Raw genomic sequence first — 20,280 nt, forward strand, 5'->3', positions numbered from 1 at the left:
AGCTGTGCTAAGAGCTGTAGTGGCAAGAAAAAGTTTTATTGCTTCAGAAGGCTTTCATGAGAGAAGCCCTCAATTGAAGAGGCAGGGAGAAGGGACAATAAGAGGCAGGGTGAAGGGACAATAAACCCCGCTCTGCAGCAGTTTTGCTGCAGGCCAGCAGGAGGCAAAGCTCCCTCCTTCAGGAACAAACGGGAAGCAGCCTCTACCATTTTGTCCTTTCACTCCTCACATCTGTTCCTGGGTCTAACAACCAGGATCCCATTATCCCTCTGAGCTCCTGCTGAGAACTGCATTCATACTCTAGTGCAACTGCAGCCTGCCACCAAAGGGATCCCAGGGCTGTTAATGTGGGAATAAAGCCACCATGTAGCACATGGTATTTAGAAATCTCGCCTGCAGCAGAAAGTGGAAGTTTCCTAGGTACAGAGCCCACTAATCTCTCTGGAGCCCCTCTGTCTGCCAGCCCTTTGGGAAACCTACCTGTTTCCCAGCTGAATACCGCTCAGCGTAGTTGTTCCGTCTCTGCTCACAAACAACCTCAGGTTACTGTCTGCAGATGGAAAAGGAAGACAGAGATCAAAATCCAGAACTACTGAGGCTGCCAGGAACTCCCCTCCCAGACACACAATCAGCACAGAACGAGCATGTCTCAGCAGATACATGTCCACACTTCCTGGTGGTGTTCCCAAAGCCCCTGGGAACTCCTTTCCTTGCTCCAAAAGGGAGCCCACACAACATAAAGCTTTGGAAGAATAAAGGCAGAGATATTAACTCACTCCTACTCCTCCAGATGCCTCTTTTAAGGCAATTCCACTGATGAAGTTTTTGGTCAGCTTACAGACATCTGAACAGATGAGATGTGAGGCCTCTTGTAGAGTCACTGGAGGAGAAACCCAGGCTTTTCTGCTGGTTAGAGGCAGCTGCATCCAGTCTAGTTCTAACCCATGGTGAGTGAGGTTTAACTCCCCACATGATAAGAGTGCTGCCATGAGCAACAATTTAAGGTGACTAATGGTAAATTAATGCAGCACAGATAACAAGATAGATTCAAGTTTAAAACTTAACAGAAAACCCCAGATAAAAAATAAATCAGATTAAAGATTGATTTCTATGCTAAACTGGAAATTGAAAGTGAAAACAAAAGCAGTTTTATTATTAGTTTTCTCCTAACAGAAGCTGTGACTGCAATGGAGAAAACCCCTTCTCAAGCTCTCTGAGTGACCTGATCACCAGCACATGGTAACCCATGTCTCTGTAGAGATGTGCTGCTGCCCCTCCAGTTGTGCTCTCCTCTTTTGATAAATACCCTTGGCCTGATCCTGGATGAAGGCCACTAGAGCACTGCAAACAGCTGATGCAAGTGATCTCCACTGTGCTGAGAATCACTACTATTTTTCCTCTCTCTCCCTTCGTGTTAGAGCTACTATTCAATCTCTGCTGTCATGTGCAGAACAGCACCAAGTGCTATCTGTAAACACATGTGCAGCTCTCAAACCCATGTGGTTTATCTACCACAGAAACACCCAACAAGCACCGAAAGCAAATAGCTGTCCAAAGGAGAAGGGAGCCCATGGCAGCTCAGATCTGACTGTAAATGCTTGGCAGCCTTGTGAAAGGAAGAACCCAGACAGCCCCTCCAAGGCTTCTCCTCTCACCTTCAGTATTGCTGACATCTGTGAAGTCCTGACTCTGCATTATTTTCTCCACTATATCATCAGCATCGATCCTGGTGTCATCCACTCGGGTTGGGTGACTCTCCATTGAATCCTTTTTCCTCCTGGCAGGAGGAAACACAGGAAAAACTTACTCAGCTTTTCAAGACACAGACATGCTGTCCCGCTTCTCTTGGCCACCGTCTCCTCCTCAGCAGCCACAATCTGACCCACTGCTGCCTGAACACAAAGGAGCCGGCTCTGTCTCTCCTTCCCAGAGCAAGGGCTTTGCTCCAGCGTTACTCACCGGGAGGGTCTGTCCAGCAGCAGGGGTGGTCTGGGGGGGCGAGGTGGCTTCTCCAGTTTGTGCTCCCGCTCCCCCTCAGGGTACTCCACGGTCATGCTGAGCCCGCCGGACGCGCTGCTGCTGGTGGACGTGTTCCTGCGGTGGGTCAGGTCGGACATGCTGGAGGAGCGGGAGTGCTCCGTGCTGTAACCTGCCAACACAGAGGGGTCACACACCTCAGCTGCTCCCCTTCCTGGCAGCACAGGGAACGGGCAGGGCAGCTTCACAGAGCACTTCTGCTCCTGCACACAGGGGTATAGACATCTAAGGGCTCATTTGCAGAAACTGGTATTACAGAGCAGGGTGAGAGAGATGGCTGCAAATCACTCTCACAGGAGACTGTTGCAGGAAGGAAAAGGGATGGCAGAGCTGTGTGGAGCAGTGGTTACCAGAGATCTTGGACTGCTGGCTGGCGTAGCTCGAGTTCCGCGAGTGCCCCGAGTGGAAAACTTCCTCCGGGCTGGACAGGTTCTGATCCGACTCTTCTGGGACACCTGCCAAGGAAAAGAGGACACTGCTTACACCATAACCAAGCCAGCACACAGTGCACTGATCGGCTGGGAGTGGAGGCTGATCTTGGGGTGACAGATCAAGGAAAGGGCAATCTACTGGCCAGAGCCCTGCTGTACAGGCCAGCACAGGGCTTAGAGACACCCAGGGAATAGGGAAGACCACAGCGAGCTTCTCTGTCAAGTTTATCACAATTTCTATCCAGGACGTGAATTTACAAACATCTCTGGGAGCCTGTAGCATCTCGAAGGACTAGTAGTGTCTAAAACTATCCATAGTTAAAAACACCAAGCTAAGACCAAGTAAACATCAGATGGCCACTGGCAGTAAAGTATTTCAACCTGTTTTTGGGTGCTCCTGTTACTACCTTTCCCTTTCTACTACTTGTGAGAGAGCCTGTACCATTTAAATAATCTCTGAATTGGATACAGGCACGTCAGCATAACCCCTGCTCCTCTGCTAGCCCTGCTTGTCTCTCTTGCTGGAAGCTTATTTAGAAGTGCACAAATGTGACACATTAGCCAGCTTTTTAAGAACACCACTTGCACCACGTGCCCTGTCACTGAGGGGATGAGACTCAAGTGCTATTTTGGTGCCGTGTATCTGCCTGCACATTTGGAATGTGCTGGGAAGGAAAAAAAACTGATGTGAAAATGCAGTGCCCTTGAAAACTGGCTCATACAGAAGACAAAGAACTGCATCAGCAGCTGGAACAAGGCCACTAGACCTTAAACCAACCTCTAAAACCTTCAGAGGAACTTTTCTAGAAGATAAGTCTGAGCAACAGAACAGCTGAGTGCAGAACAATGGTAAGTGTCACTGAACACAGTGGAAAGCAGGGATGAGTGCAGTGCATGAATTATTAAATCCCCAGCAAAAAGAACAAATTGCTTTATCTCCACTAACAGAAATATATATGTGGCAAATATTCAACCTTCCTCTCCTCAGTTACGCTTAGATGGCTTTGCTATTCTCAATGCTCCTAATGAGCAATGTGGTTGAGGATGGGTGCAGGAAAACATGAAAAATTAAAGAGTTTCTGTGCTTGCAATGCTGGGAAAAACAAAGGCGTGTGCAGGCACAGCCAGGCATTGCATGGCTGCAGGGTGGGCATTCAGACCTGAGCTGAGAATGGCAGTTCTTGGCTTGGTCTGGCGCAGGGAGCCAATTGTGGAGGAACTGCTGCTGCTGGTGGTTCCCTCGCCCTTGCAGGTCAGCTGCAGAGTAGAGTCCTGCCCCGGGATGGTGATGGACTTGGCGGTGGAAGGGGGTCTGTAATCAGAAGAGAAGGAGGTTACACAGCCAGGCAGGGAGTGCTCATCATTCTGTCCATCCCACCCTTCTCAGCAGGGGGAAGCTGGCAGCCCACTGCCCAGCAGCTCAAATGGGATGTTGGGTTTTGTTCTCCCACATCCCTAGGTGTCTTCCCTACCTTGGACTGCATCACACGAAAAATCAAGTTTTTGAGGTAAATTAAGGCAAAAAGGGACCACTCATTCATTTATACGGGACAACAGGCTCAGAACTTGCACTGTGCTCCAGGACACCATCCAGAGCTGCTCTTTCACCTCCAACATGTGTCCACTGGCCAGCTGGCTTCACGAACAGGAACCAGTTTGCTGCTGTCCCACTCTCAACTCCAGCTTCCTTTCTCTTACACCTCTTCAGCCAAAATGAAACCTTTTATCCCAGCAACCCTGTCCCCCTATGAGAGCACTTTTACAACAATCAAATAACCTTTCCCTTTTTTAAACTGACTATTAAACTCCTTTTCAGTGAAACTAAAGTGTTTTTCCAGCTGTCAGAATTATTTTTCTGGTTATTCCGTGAGCTTACAACATCCCTTTGTAAATGCAGGCTGCAGGGCAGAGCTGTGAGTGCCTGGAGCCCCCTCCCTTCCTCCAGAAGTGCTTTTGGGTGGAAGTCACAGCATGTGCAGCGTGGCAAAGTGAATATTCCTGTCAGAGCCCTAACCTCCTTGTAGTCTGAAGGCTGAACTGGAACTAAAGCATCACATTACAGTTTTAAAGTGAGGAGTGAGAAATAAAATCTTTTGTCTCACTCAGAGCTGTGAGGGAAGATGCTACATGAGAGGGGATCTTTGTAGTATTTTGGAAGAGAGAATATTTAATGTGGGCAGCTGAATGGCAATAAAGCTTCCAGGAAACTCACAGCATGCCTTCACCAGGAAAAAACCCTCCCTAATCACCTTATCAGTGATTTGCATGCACCCAGGTGCTTTGGGGACTTTGCTTCACAGGTTTTTAAAGCTTTTACAACCTTGAGCAAGCAAACTGTTCCTGCAGCAGCTGTGGGAGCAGCCCCTTGGTCTGTCAGCTCAGCTGCTCTGCCCCTTCCAACAACCCCAGCAGGGAAAGGTTCATGGAGTGCTGCAAAACATCAGTGCCTGGAAATGATTTCCCAGCACAGTTTAATTCCTGCCTAACCCTCTAATGAGTGTCATTTACCAGAAGCTCTACTGATCAAGGACTATTCCACATGCAAAGCTTCTATTTTTAGATATATGCACATCATCAACATAAAAGGGAAAAGTGGGAATGACTGCGAAAAATCCTTCAAGAAAATTAGGAGGGAGGGTTGACTTTCAGACTGAACCAACTTACATTAAATGGATATTTATATCCTATTCTGTGTAATTTTCAGGCATTCTAACAGCGGGACTTACTTCCATTGCAAAGGAGCAACAGGTATTTCTGTCAGACATTATTACCATACATCCTAGTACCCTAGATTTAAAACATCTGTTACTGCTATAGAGTTATGGTTTAAGATATTCAAGACTTTTTTATTACACTTCCTTCTGAAGCAGAAATTCTTCAGAATCAGATGACACTGATTTTGGGTTTAAAAGTGTCAGAAAATACTGCAGCACTACGAAAAGCCACTCACAAAACAAACCTACCAAAAATTATGCAGCATTTTTAACAAGAATTTGACCTAATTTATATACTCCAAGCTAGCTCCTAAAATGAGGCCTTTTAACCCAGAATACAACTGTTACAAGAGCTGGCCTCAAGGTAAAGCTTTCTTCTCTCCTACTGTCAGGAGGCAACACGAAATACTCCTCTGGGCACATGACAGCCCTGCTGTGTAGTCACACACCTTCCAGCACACCACAGCAGGGCTGGGATTGTGATGCTGCACTGTGCTGTGAGGGAGGATGTGGCCAGGATATTCACTGATTCACCAACAATTCTTTAAGCAGCAAAACTGCTCCACAGCCTAACTGTACTTATTCTTTTCTATCATTATGCATTTAAAAAAACTCCACATTACTGCAATTTCTCTGCTAATTAATCCAAGTTGTGAGCCCCGTAGGAAAAAGAGTTAAAATGATTCAGCCTTGAAGTATTTGTGTTGCTGTTTCAATCTGAGATCTTTATCCTCCATGATATGTGCTGAAGCGTGTCCACTTCCAAGAGTGTTTTCTTTATTGACCTTTCTCCTCTTGGAGGTCAGTGAAACCAAGCCCAGAGCCATGAGAAATTCTATCCTTCAGGCAAAACATGAAGTTTGTAATCAAAATCTACTCGTTTCCAAAACCTAAGTTGCACCAACAGGGAAAATACTGTGCATAGCAACAATCAAAGCTGGGAAAGCCAAAGCAGAGAACAAAACCAATTTACAGCACAAGCTGGCTGTACTTTTTCTGGCTGATTCAACCAGTTTGACTGTACTTTCCAATATCAAGATCATCTTTTCCCCGCTCTTCACCAATTTTAGTGTCTGCCCAGAACGGGGTACACCCAGGAACTCACGTTTTGAAGCAGGGGTCCCCAGAGAGCAGGGACATTCCGATTGTGACCTGGAGAGGGGACACAAGGCACATCATTAGCCATGCTGCACTGAGCTCCTCACTTCACGACAGCCAGGAGGTCAAGGACTAGGTGTAAAGATCAGCCAGATCTAGGTCCTTTCCCAAAGAAATCAGCTTCAGGGATTTAGCAAAGCATTTCCCTCCCTGCCCCAAATCCCTGCCATCGGTAACTCCAAGTGGCAGTGGCTCAGCAGGACACCAGCTGGGCCATGCTGACAATGCTTTGTAACAACTTTTTCCCTCCCTCCTGTTCCTGGTTTCTTTGTCAAGGGTCACTGCTTGGCCAAATCAATGCCAAATTATCAAAGGGCAACTCTGACAATGCGAAGCTTCCCAAGTCACTTTAGCAGCACAAAAACAAAATCCTGTCTCTGTAGGTAACAGGACCTTCTCTCAGGCCTGGCACTGCACTGTGATCTCCCCAAAGTCCTAAGCAGGATTTCTACTGTGTAAGTTCTAGCTGTTGTACCTTTAGGATGGAGTTGTCTTGTCGGGTATTCTTAGTATCATATCCTTCCAGCAAGCAGCAACGGACAGTGGATCCAGAGCCTGCAAATTCTGCCAGATTTAGATCAGCAAAGCCCAGCTGTAGCCAAGAAAACAATGGAGAGGAAGGTGAGAGAACAGACATTACTCCATAAAGGGTTACACATGTCACACAGACCAAAGGGAGAGAACACATCTGTGAGCAAGGGCAGAAACGGGAGCCAGGACACAGAGTGGTGGCTGTGAAGAGTCTCTGTTCTTGAAGATGGACAGGGTCACATTCCTAATCCCAAGCTAGATGGACACTTGGAGGCCTTCAGGAAGCCAAGGCCACGGGGAGGAAGGGTGTACAGCAGTGGTGGTGGCCAGGACAGTGTTAACCAGCCTGCAGCCATTGCATAACCAAGGACATGGAAGGCACTAGGTCAACAATGTGGAAAAAAACAGAATCACACATACACAAACATAATAAGGCACTCTTTGTATTGGGCCATCCCAGAATGCAGTGGAGCATGTGAACCAGGAGATGAAAGGATATTGTTACAGGGGAAAGTGACACCATCATGAAAAAAACAACTGAGACTATGGGCACAGGGAGCTGCCCGTGCCTCACCCCTCAGAGGCAGCTGCTGGGCTGGGCAGCTCCTGGAACACTCCTCAACACTGCTAAGGTTTAACTAGCAAGGGCTTTGTTTGACAAGCAGAAGGGAAGAGAAATATTTGGAGAGATTTAGCTCTAAACCTTCTCTAACAAATGGGAAGCAAACTGGGAAGGTGACAAAGCTGAAGATCACACGCATTTTCAAAAAGGGCACCGATCCCTCTAGAGTAAATACAAACACAATGAAGAGCACCTTTGTTTTCCTGCCATAATCCCTGGTGTATTAACACAGTGTTTCAAAGAAGTTACAGCTTCTTTTATGCACAGCTTTAGGAACAGAAAGCAGTTGTGTTTCATCTCGTCTGATCAGCAGGACATGCTGTACTCTGTATGTGGCCAAAGCATCCAGGCGTGGAGCATCTGCGTCACACCAACAGGTCAGCTCCCAGGGGAACAGGGCACACAGGTGGAGCAGCAGCAGGTCGTTCTGTGCTCTGCAGCACATCCCTTCTGCCCTGCTGCTGACAGCTGGATGACAACTGAACTGAGAGCCCCAACAGCAGCACCATCCTATGGAATTGTGGTGCCTCTGTCAGCTGAGGAAGCTGACAGAGAGTCACAGCACAAAACAGTCACTGCCAGGGGAACCCCGGCTCCCACTGTTCCAAGTCAAGAATCACAGTCTGCTCGAGATATATGATTGAGGGGGAAACAGCAGCAAAATGAATATAGTTGCTTCCTTCGTCCCATTCTCAAAGGGCAACTTCTGATGGCAAATGAAAAAAAAATAGTGGGATAGAGAGGGAACCTTCTATCAGCAAAAAAAAAGAAGGGAAAAAAATAGCCTTTCTCCCTCTCTTCTCACTTCTTAAGAATTCCTTTAACGCAGGTGTTTCTTCAGCTCTTGCTGCAGAAATTTCTCTGTCTCTTCTAGCCAAGGGCTATGCTGTTTGCTAATTATTCACCGATAAGGAAAAACAGTGAATTTTTATCTCTTAGAGATAAACAGGACAGAGGAAAGCCACAGAGGGAGATGCAATCCATCACTGTGACAAAGACACAGCACCACCACACCCAGAACAGCATGGCACAGGGGTGGCCCAGACCCAATCCCTCTTCCTCCACCACAGCACTAAATTCTGAGAGGAGATTGACACTGGAACACAGAGTATGGGAGAACCCTCTAGCAACCCACATGGTGTGCTGAGGTCAGAAGTTCTTTCAGGAAGCAGACTCCCAGTATATAGAGGAAAGATCCCTTAACAAAAGGATGTTTTCAGACATAACCTTCCAGAATAGTTTCCTCAGTTTTCCAGCCAGCTGATGGTGTTTCTTTCAGCTCAGGGAAAGAGTTTCCGCTTGATCAGTCCTTCCTGTCGTCTTCTGCTCTGTCACCCCTGACACCGAGGTGACATTCACGTCAAACCTGAAGGTGTGCAAGTCACTGGAAACTCTGCCTGGAGCACAGACAGCCCCAGCACCCTGAGCCCTTGCTGACAGGGGACCAGGTACAGAGGGCATTCACAAGTTTCGTCTTCCTCTAAATCTGCTGCCATGACTGGAGAAATTCTCAGCTGAATAAGGATAGTTTAAAAAGGAGGGACTCATGGTGTGAAATGGGAAAATAGCTGCATGGACATGCACCACAGACTTCTGCTTAGGAACATTAGGAAGCCTAAATCAGTTCTGTCACGAGGACCTCCCTGGAACAAGCAATCACCCTTCTCTGGTGTGACATCTCTCATTTCTTAGCTGCTTCAGATCATCTTCACAGAGAACACATCTGTCTTTTTCACAGGAGACCGAGCAAGATACCAGCCCAAGAGATTACAAGTACTTGAGATTTGGTCTCCAATTCTGGGCTGGAGGAAGTCAGTCTCTTTTAAATGCCACTAAACACAACTGGAGACTGAGCAAAAAGGAAGTAGGTTAGAACATGACCTGAATAAGATCTTCATGTTAACTCCACCACATATAAACGTGCCTTCATGCTTCCTTTAATTCTGCCTTCCCTAATCCTGCAGAAAGCTTAAGGATGGGCATTGCAGGAGGCAAAGGTGGATGTATTTACTATGTCTCCTCCTCCAGCTATGGTTCTCTCCCTGGACATGCAACTCCATGAAATGAATAACTTCCACAGTGTGAATTTAGTGAAACTGATGGCCCTTGAGACCACGTCCTAATTAGCAACAAAAAAGGAACGATGTGGGCAGCCACACTGCCTTCTCCCACACAGCAGAGCAGAACACGGGAGCTAGTGCAGTACACCGTTCACAGCCAGCTGCCTCCATGGCCTCAGAATGGATATTGATGAGAAGGAATTCTTACGTGGCTGTGTGTGACCAAAGCATCTGTTTATCAGAAGCCAGCAGCAGTGACTCATTTTCAAACAAAAATGCTTTTGGGCACTGGGTGAGCTCAGCTTCTATGCCAACGCTGTCTCTTGATCCAGCACAAGGAGGAGAAGAGGGTGGCCCATTGTCTGTCCCACAGCACAGGCAAAAAAATGTGAGGAAGAGAAACCAAGACTAAGATCCCTGCTGATCCGTTTGGCTTCTGCCTCGGTGTCTCCTGTGCTTTGGCAGGCGGTGATTTCTGCTGTAGGCTCCTGCCTGCACTCCTGAGGCAGCAAAGTGCCTGCCCCAGCTGGCTGCTGTGCTCTGGAGAACAGAACTGGAGTCTGTTTCTTTATTAGAGACATGCTGCCAGAAGCCAGAGAGTTTACATCTGACTCAGAACTTCCCCAAAGTTTGAGGACATGCAGAGCATCTCTCCAACCCCCATCACAAATTCACATCCAGTGCAATCCGGATCCTGTCCCAGCAAGTTGAGATTTTTGGGAAATCTCTTAACTCAGACTTAAACTAAGAACTAACAAGCATCTCTCCAGATTGGTCCACTCAGCAGCCACTGGTTTCTAATGGGTGTAAAGCACTAGCAGGAGACAAGACCATCATCCCTCTGCTACATTTGCCCTTTCTGTGCTCTTACCTTTGAGTAGGTTTTTCCGCCCTTCAGCTCCTATATTGGGAGACAAAACAAAACAGGAAAAGCAGCTATTATATGTGCTGGGCAACAGGGGGAAAGTCATTACTTAGTCCTGGAATCTGCTCTTGGGATTCACAAGCCTCTTTCTCAAGGGTTACCACCACCTTGGTCACTCCCATCCTCCATCAAGGACTCTTCTTGGAGAGAGAGGCTCCATTCCAGCATATCCTGTCCCAAACAATCTTTCCTCCCCAAAACAGTCCACACATTTTTTCTTGCTGCCAAAAAGCAGCTGGTAACCAACTGCCAGTGCTGGTGGCACTACCTGCCAGAAGCAAAGCTGGGTGCTCACCTTACGGACGGACACTCGGCAGATGCAGGGGTCCAGGAGTCCTGTGGCAGGGTTGGCACTCATTTTACACACAAAGGTGAATTTCTTTTTCCATCGGACACAGTTTTCCTGAACTTCCTCTCTGTGAGAATGAAAAAAAAAAAAAAATCAAATAAAGGTACAAAGCCAAATCAAGACAAGCTATTAAGTGTCTTTTTAAATGACTGGCATGCTAGCCTGTAAAGATCTCTGCAATAGCTTGGTTCACCTGAAACCGCCCCACACAAAGGTGTTAAGTTAGCACCAAGCTTTTCACTAGTCAATACAGGTAAAATCCACTCAGGTTACAGAAATACTAATCATCTCATCAACAGAATTTAACAGCCTTTAAAATTCTCACAAGCCTGCTGGCATTTCCTGCTCAGCCAGTTTAGCGCATTCACTGTCCAGCCTGGATGGAGCAAATCTCCATACCCAAACTGGGCTGAAGGTTCACAAGCTTATCTCCCTCCAGCATGTCTGTTTGTACAGCCTTTGCACAGCAAACTGCTCTGTGTCCTGGATGGCCTGTCCTTCCCTGCTCCTCAGGCTGGGACTGAGCCAGTGAGGGAGGACAAAAACACACGTGGGAATGCTCCTGGTGCAAGCAGACAGGACCACACCAAGCAAACATGGTGCTTCAGATCCTGCAGGGGTTCAGCCAGGGAAGGGGTGGTTTTGCTTGCATAGCTTCTGAGCAGACCATTCTAATCTCCAGGGTGAGTGGAGAAGCACATGGCTCTGGCACAGCCTGTGCCTGCAGGAGGAAGAGGAGAAGCCTTCCTGAGTGCAGGAATCACTTCAGCTCTGGCTCCTGCACAGCCCTCAGGGGAAGCTGGATTTTACCTTTCCCAGGAGGCTGGCTCAAATGAGCCTGGAAACAAGGTTTGTGGGTCCTTCCACGGGGCTCTGCTTCCCAACTGAGCTTCTGCAGGACCCCATCCATTTATGGCTCAGAGCTTGGCCCTCAGCCAGTTCAGACCTCAAAGTAATGAGGCTGGGGGAAGAAGGAAGGGAAGGCACCAAGGCACCGCTGACAGCTGTGAGCAAGCAAGTTTGACTCTTATCTCTCCTCCTAGCACAGGACAAAGGGGCAAGGGCAGCTGATAAACTGTTTGCTTTAGCAGGGAAAGGGAGGCTTCCCACCATCTGACCCGGCGTAAGCCAAAGGGATCGGTGGTAAAGGGGAGAATGATCAGCCTCGGTAGTGTCTCCACTCGTTCTGGGAAGGAAGCTGACACTGCCATGAGAGCAGCCTCGAGGTGAGCCCAACGGGACAGATCCAGGGCTCTGTCCTGAGCTAGGAGGTCCCTGTTAGTCCTCCAAGACTTTCAGTGGGACTGAATGTGCCAGCCAAGGCAGACGCAGAGAACAGAAAAGGAGTAGCTGACAAACGACTGAAACTTGTAATCCTCTGTAATGCAGATAAAGGCTGATCATCCCTGTTTAAAACGAGAAAACAGAAGGTGACAATTCCTTCAAGGTAGAGAATTTAAATCCCTTCCAGACAGAATTCGGGCCTACTATTGAAGTTGGTAAAAAGTGAGACACATAAATGCCAAAAATACCTCTGAATCTGGGATTATTAATTCAAGATGAGATCTGGTTCTCATTACTCCACTCAACTCACCCCAGCTCTCTCAGACACGAGGAAGAAACACATCCAGAGGGATTTAAAAGGTTTTGCCTATAATAAAATATTCACCATGCCAGCCAAATTAGGCATGTTACATTTCAAATATGGATGCCTTAAATCTGCCTCAATAATAAGCATCTTAAATGACCTAAAGGAAAGAAAAACTCAAGATATAGATGAGAAAAGGTATGCAACAGAATGGAAAACCACCTGTGAACACATGTTTCAGGAACACAAGGCAGGTACAGGGGGATGCAGAGAACACTGAATATTTTAGCAGATTGAGTCACCTTTGGAAAGGAACTATTTTCTAGAAAGCAAGGCTATTGCTAAAGCTACTACCGACACCAGAGCTCCAAGGGAATGCTGGACGGCAGCTACAAGGGAAAGATGTTCAATCAGACAGCAGCAGTGCGCCGCACACCTTGTTCCCAACCCTGGTCAGAGCTCTAACTCCTGCCAGACAAGAGCATTCATGGCACTAAACTCCAGCTCCCAGCACATGTCTGGCTCCCACAGCTGCAGGATCATCAGTGGGATCAAGAGCTGCTCCAGCATGCAAGTTTCCTTCCTCAGGAGTTCTTGCTCGTTTTACAATGCAGCCATGATTAAGCATCTGCTGGATGCTGCTAAGTCCAATGAAGGCTAATTACTTCAAAACGTGGTAAAAACTCCTGATTAGCAATAAAGAGCTCCACAGCTAATTTGCCTTTAGTGTAAGCTCCTTTAACAGACATTCTGCTTCCTATTAAGGATGTATGTTGGCTTTCCAGAACTGCTGTAAGATACCACACAGTACAAGGAATTAGGAAAAGGATTTGGGGGTGTTATGTTACCCACAGCACTGTGGCCATGAACCTGAGCTGCAGGTGCACACACAGCTTGGGGGTTTTGTGCCTTTGGGCACAAAAGTCTGCACAGGGCAAGGAGTTTATAGCACAAAATCCAGATCTGCTTTCCAGTCACAAGTTTCACAATCATTCAATAATGAATTTCAACCTTTTTTGGTTTTTTTACTTTAAAGGGTGGGGGCTGGGTCTGTATGATTAGACAAGCAAGCAACAGCTCTATTGTTTCAAACCAAACTCTAAAAAATTACTTCCACATTTCCAAAAGATGGCATGTGGAGAAGCAATGGGCTTTGCCTATCCACCTCCCTTCAAGCTATCATTAGGCTGGTAATTAGAGAACACTAAAATAGGGACAAAAAAAAAGGAGAACTCAGATGATGAGCAGTTTTGTATTTAGTCTGGAATATTCTCTGATGTACAATTAGGAACCATCATACAGAACCAAAAAACACCCAAGAAGCATGGTGAAGGCTGCACCGAGAGAAGTTTTCTTTCATCCTAAGCACAAGGCAACTAAAAGTAAAGCAGAAATGAACAGCTTAAAACCAGAAGTGTCTAATTTTAAGTTTTACTCTGTATTTGGAGAACCAGAAATAGTTCACACCAATGCCAAGCTTAGGTGCCAATTCAACGGGTCTTCAGAAGTTTTATTTTAAAAAAGCTGTCTGTATCATTTTGCAAAAAGACTCCCAGAAGGTTGAATCCCTGCCAAGCTAAGCTTTGCCTTCTTCTGACTTCAGACTTATTCAAAGCTATGTAATTACTCTTCCCAGACCTAAATATACCTACTCAGAATAAACCAGAGCAATCCTGTGGCAGCTTTTGTGAAAAGTAGAGCTTTGGAAAAGAGCTTTGTGAGGTCTTCTAATCCTGGAGCTGCTCATCTACCTCCATTTCTGCATCCCTCATGGTCCATCCTACCCCCTTGAGAGAAGATTTAGCAGAAAAAGAACAGCTGGAAGATGCTTCACTATAGCATGGTGTGAATTCAAGTAATGATAGAACAATGCACAGCAGGGACCCACTGCTTTACCTGCTTTTGGAGAGGCAGCATTGAACTCAGGGAAGCCTCCAAGGCCACTTTGTGAGATCTCACACACAGCTCTGCAGACAGGCAGAAAAACACACACCAAACAGACCTTAAAGAAGAGATGTTTCTCAGCTGTGATTTAAGTGCCATGGACAGACTAGCACTGTCACAGAAAGCTGCAAGCCTCACCCTGAATTCAAGTTGGTAAAGCAAACACTTCTAGAAAAAGGCCATGCATATGACCCATGCTATCTTGGGCTACTGTGAACCTCTCTCCCACATGAAAACCCAGCTAATGAAACACTAGAGCAGAGATTAAAACTTCTATTTACAGACTCAAGAGCTGAGTTGTGGGTATCAACCTTCCAACACACCACCCGGTGAAACACTTTTGCCTTGCTGAAGCATTTAGAAAAGCAGATGTTTCACTCTTGCTTTGTGGCAGTTGTCATACATAAGCCAGTGTCATAAAAAGGCCACAGCCTTACTGGAAGGGCTGCAGCAACAAAAAATAGCTTTTAATGTCAAATGTTTCACTAGAGCAATATGTCTCAGTCTGATGTTTCATGCATGAGGCAAATGTGGGAAAACCTCAGGCTAAATGTGACACACAAAGAGATAAGCACACACAAAGAGGTACTTATTCAGATTTACTCCCCCTCATCACACAGAGGGGAAGGGTAAGCTTTCCTACTTCTGATGCTCAGTCCACATGCTCACTGTCCCCTCCCTGAGATGTGAATCTGTGTCAGAGCCTTCAAGCAGAACTAATCCCCCTCTCAGCAGACCTAGTCCTCTGCACCCTCCTCCCTGGTTCACCACTGCAGCAGGAGCAGCAGCATCTTATCTGATAAGGCACAGGAGAGATAATACCATTCTGAAGAGGCTGCCAAGCCAACTCCCAGCCCAGATTTTTTTAAGTGCAATGAAAAACAGCCCTTCAAGGGGCCCTGACAAACACCAGCAGTGGGTCTTTTGGGGAATAGGGGAACACAATCCCTGCAATGCAGGTACAATCTCCTCAATCACAGATGAGGATTAAAGAAACAAAATATCACCTTATTTCAGCAGATTGCAACTGAAAGGCATCTTCTACACCATTTCTTTACACAGTTCTGCTTTCATCTGCAGAGACACAATTAAAACAGTCCCATCTAATCCCCAGCCCTTCCAAAGGCTGAATTAGAGCAGAATCACTGACACTCCCATAGCTTGGCAAAGCCTGGAACAATCCTGCATTTTGCTCCAGAGAACACAGTTACTATTTCAACCAGTGCAAAGCTGTAGGAGAGACCTTTAGTAAGGGCAAGGAAAAATCCCTGAAAAGCCTGTTTTGAAACTGACTTTCTAAGATGCTCAGGAACCAGTATTCACACCCCGGCATTCACAGCACACCAAAATATATCCCATCCTACTAACACAGCAGGTCCTGCTACAAACAATGCCTAATCACTGCCTATAAAACCCAGGAATTACAAAAGTGGGTGAACATACATATGTAACACAAAGCAAGGCCTCATTAAGCCATTAGCTGGTTTAGATTTACAATCCAGAGCCTGCAGGTATCTCCAAATAATGGGCTTAGGACAGGGCACTTCACGGCAGTACACACATGATTAAAGAAAAATGCAGCTCTGAGGCTTTGCCATCCAGATGCCTGGCAAGGAAAAGGAGAGGAATCCACAGTGAGGAGGATGCACCGTGGGCACACAGCACAGGAACAGGTCACATCAGTAAAGTTTAGGGCTGCCAGGATCCACTTAATTTTGTTGTCATGCTCATGGTGGTCAAACACAGGTAGGAAAGCAGAAGCAAACACAATGAAGCAATAGGAGCTGGGAAGCTCAGTGGAAATATATCCCAGGAATGATTTGTGACACACCATATCCCTTGGGGAATATAATAGAGAATCATAAAAACCAGCTGGAGACACAATGCATGAAATCCTGGTTTAACCTGGAGGCAGACATACTTTACAAGTTTACACAGAGGGGTTTTGCCTTCCCTGGGCAGAAGCAATGCAAGGGCTGCAGGGAACTCCCAACAATAAAGTTACTCTGCTGCGCCTGAGCTTACATCACCAGCCAGAACAACTGCCAACCCCAGGAGCTGGATGACTCCCCCTCTGCAAACAACCCCGTATTCTCCAGCTGACAAGTGCTGGTTGTTGTTCAGTAGACATGAGCAGTTATGATGGAAAAATGGCTCACAGACAGATGATGCAGACTGTGTTACTGAGAGAACTAAGCAAGCCTTTGTCATCTGAAACAAGTCTTATTTGGATGTTTCACTGCAAGTGTTTAAAACAAGGGTTCAGCAGTAAGGTCACTGCATCTACCAACCCACTTGCAAAATTAACTTTTGAACTCCCAGCAAACCCATTCCCATGGGAATGGCCCATGGTGAAGAAGGACACCTAGCCTCATCTCCCTTGTGGCATCATCAGCTTACACCTGTTCAGTTCTTCATTTGCACCAGAGCAGTGATATCTAAAGCACTCTAAATGTGTACACCAATGCTTTTAGAATGAAGCAATTGCACAACCAGTGTTTTTGAGGAGGAACAAGGCAAGCTCCAAAACTTCTGTAGGGCTTCACCTGCTGTCTCAGTTCTACCTCACAGCAGGAGATGGACATACATCCACTCCTGCTGCTCACTGGCAGCTGGGGAGGTGGGGAAGAGTGAACAGGGAAGGAAGAGTAGGGGAAAGTCTACTCAGGAAACCAGATTCCATTTACACAGTTAAGAGCACAGGCTGCTTAATCCCTGCTTGACTGGACATGAGACAAACACAGGAATGGCAAATGTGTAGGGAATAAAACCCAAAAAAACAACTGGAAGAAACCCCAGCCACAACTGAAAAACCAAGGTAAAGAACAGTCAAGGTGGCTTCACTGGGGGACAGGGGACAATGGCGACAGCACCAAGCATGTAAAAGGCAGCTGAAGAAAGAACTGGAGCAAAAACAATAAGGCAAGCATGAAATAAAAACAGTATTCAAAGAATGATTTAGAAATCATTCGTCCTTTGGAGGAAGCTGGTATCTAGCAGGAAAGGGATTGATTTTATTTCCAGAAAAAGCCTATTTCTGTAAAGTACATCTTTGGAATTGTGTGTTACAGTTCCCTCCAAGGCAGTGATCAATCTTGATAAAGGTCCACCAGCACAAGCCAAGGGGTGATAATCCCTCCTGGAAAACAGGGGTGGCAGTCAGTCAATCACCAGAACAAAACCCCTCAGCATCAGCATTCCTAGTTGTGTATTAACAGCTCCTTTGAAAGTAATTCAGTTATGTCTGGACTCCAGTCACATGAACCCCGACATGTGTCTTTTGTAAGTGACTGACATGAAACGCTGCACCTCACACACTATGTCCCATAGGCCAGAGCTTTGCAGTGCAGCGCATCCCCAGTCCTCCAGATCACTGCACTGGGGAGAGCCACACTCTCCAGTACATTCAGGGCTTCTCAAATCACTGCGAGTTATTCTAGAACAAATATTTCCAACCACTCCTTGTATCTAAATCTTAAATATATTAAGCTCCTCCTAACATGAATTACGTTAAAAGTACTATAAGAAATGAAACAATGGAGGTTATTAAAAAAAAAAAAATCACATGCAGCTGGTGAAGAAGTGCTACAGGGGAGGCTGCATAAGGAAACAAAAATTGTGCCAAATGGAGAAAGTAAGTCACAGAAAAATGACCCTTTAGAACTCAAGCTATAGAACAAGTCAGATGAGTTTTGGAAGGGTAAGGAAGGGTGGAGCAGGGAGAAGGCATGGAGAAATAATTCTAAAATACTTGGCTGCAAGGAGCAAGGGATGGGTACATGGCACTTTAAAGATGGGACATGCCCAGCAGAGCCACTCTGCTTTGAGGTATTTGTAATTTACATTCTGTCATCTGGAAGCACAGAAGAAAAGCTGGACATTAGGAAAACAAATCCAAGAAGGGAGTGTAACAGTAAATGCTGTGCAATACATCTATTGTTACACGCTGTGCTGAAGGCAGACCAACCCAAAGCAACACATATCCAAGGACTTCTTGCCACATCTACAGAGCACGAGCTCCTTCTGGTCTGAAGCCAGGGATGTGCGCCAGGAGCAAAAACATCACAAGCAAAGAACTACCAAACTCTTAACTGTAAAGAAAGGAATAACTGAATAGATGACTCAGTTACTAAAACACAAGTCCGTAATAACGCGCGTATTGAATGCTGAAAGACGCATTTGCTTTTTTTGAACTCTCATCGTGCACTGAGTCACCACACCAACTCCTGCTTCCATTGTTCCCATAGACTATGTTGGAGCTGGCTTAGCCAAGAACGAGCCATGTGCCAGGCTGCCAAGCCGGCCACCAGTGCTTTCCTCCCATAAGCAAACCCACAAGGATTTAATTTTCAGAAGAAACCAGAGCAGGTCTGCCCTGCAGATTGTGTTTGAGCCTGCCCAGGTCAGCCACGGTCTCCCACACTCGGATTTTTGTATGCCAGTGACCCCTTCTCCAGCCTGGCTCACATGTGTTGCTCCTTTTGCCTTGTGCTACCCACCATGCTCTGAAGAACTTGTCGAACTCTGGGCCTAAATACTTCTTAGGTCTAATACTCCACAACTACAACCACTGAACAATCAAGTGTGCATAAAACAAGCATGAGGGCAACTTAGCTAAGTTACCTCTTATGAGCTCTAACCTACACCTCCTGTCCAGCCAGCTCGACTTACAGCAGGATGAAAAAAACTGAGTTGAGGGAATTCCCTATTTCTGGGGGATGGAAGGCACAGAAGGAGAGGTGTTCAGGCTTATTACCAACAACTGCATAGTAAGCTCCACAAAAGTTAAAATAGGGTGAAAAAAAATCCCAACTCTTCCAGGGCCAGTTGGCCCTTTGGACAAATCACAATTCAAATTTCCCCTGTGGTTCTAATAGATCGAGCAACTAAAGCTTCAGAAGGTCCCAAACACTTCACAAAAACGCCAACGTTTGCTCTGTACAGATGCTTCCAAGATTAAGGTAGAATAATACAATAAATTTCCGAGTCAATATGTGTTTCTGTATCACAACGTGGCTTTTCTCGAAAGCCTTTTCACTTCTGGCAGACCACAGATGTAAAATGAAGACTCGCTGATTATCTGTTGCTGGTATATTTATAAACTTTCTTCATCCCCTAAGTGTTAGCTGTCATTCTGAGACATTCCAGATTTGCATTTTGCTGACTAAATTTAAACTCTCGGTGAAGAAAGACAGCAACGTAAACTCCACCAAGGAGAACTCTGATAATGTGTGTACCTCATAGAGCACAAGACATGGCTACAACTCTGGACTGCAAGAAATCTAGCTTTGAACACAAATGCTCTTATGAAGAAAAAAAGCTACTTATAAAGAAAAAAGCTACCTTTCAATTTAAAAAAAAAAAAAATCAACACTTGCCCCCCACGATGAGAAATATCTAGACATGGGTCGATTCAATCAGCCAAGGCTTTGCTGGGATAGTAAATCTGGCAAATGAAAACCCAGAAGGGAATCAACACAAGATTAGGAACAACATCGCTAACAAGTGATGTGCAGAGACAAATGTTTTTGCCTCTAAGGCAGATTTAGGGCACGTGAAGACATAAAGAAGCCAGAATAGTTAAGTGACTTTTTTTGCCAATATCAACCCTGTTTCAGCCAAGGGAGTTTGCCAATGTAGCTGTACCAGAGAGGACTTTATAGTGCAAATTAACCTGCACATGAGGCCAAGTTCATTTCTGGGATAATTTCATTAATACCGTATGATGTAACATCACTGCAATTTGGCTCCAACATGCTGAAGAGTCTTTCAGCAAATAAGCTGCCTGAAGTCAACCCTGGTGGTAAAAGTAGGTTTAGTTACCCAAGAGGTAACACCCAACCATGCTCAGACGTGTTTCCCCGTGAGTCACTTCTACAGAGTACACATTTACTCAAAACAAATACAATAGCTCAGGAGAA

At 46.1% G+C, this 20,280-nt stretch overlaps 1 protein-coding gene across 1 annotated transcript in view; it reads right to left on the reverse strand.

The window, feature by feature from the left end:
• The window catches only part of EEIG1 (estrogen-induced osteoclastogenesis regulator 1), a 37,740-nt gene that overhangs the window by 5,554 nt on the left and 11,906 nt on the right, over positions 1 to 20,280 (reverse strand). Inside the window, exons 3-11 of the mRNA XM_040083191.2 lie at positions 10,774 to 10,894; positions 10,425 to 10,454; positions 6,816 to 6,932; positions 6,288 to 6,334; positions 3,629 to 3,780; positions 2,388 to 2,492; positions 1,960 to 2,149; positions 1,656 to 1,777; positions 481 to 550 (exon numbers count right to left, since the gene is read on the reverse strand). Of these exons, the coding sequence (XP_039939125.1) occupies positions 481 to 550; positions 1,656 to 1,777; positions 1,960 to 2,149; positions 2,388 to 2,492; positions 3,629 to 3,780; positions 6,288 to 6,334; positions 6,816 to 6,932; positions 10,425 to 10,454; positions 10,774 to 10,894 (954 nt within the window). The remainder of the gene's footprint in view (positions 1 to 480; positions 551 to 1,655; positions 1,778 to 1,959; positions 2,150 to 2,387; positions 2,493 to 3,628; positions 3,781 to 6,287; positions 6,335 to 6,815; positions 6,933 to 10,424; positions 10,455 to 10,773; positions 10,895 to 20,280) is intronic.

The sequence above is a fragment of the Hirundo rustica genome, chromosome 20 (genome assembly GCF_015227805.2).
Source record: "Hirundo rustica isolate bHirRus1 chromosome 20, bHirRus1.pri.v3, whole genome shotgun sequence".
Classification (NCBI taxonomy): Eukaryota; Metazoa; Chordata; class Aves; order Passeriformes; family Hirundinidae; genus Hirundo; species Hirundo rustica.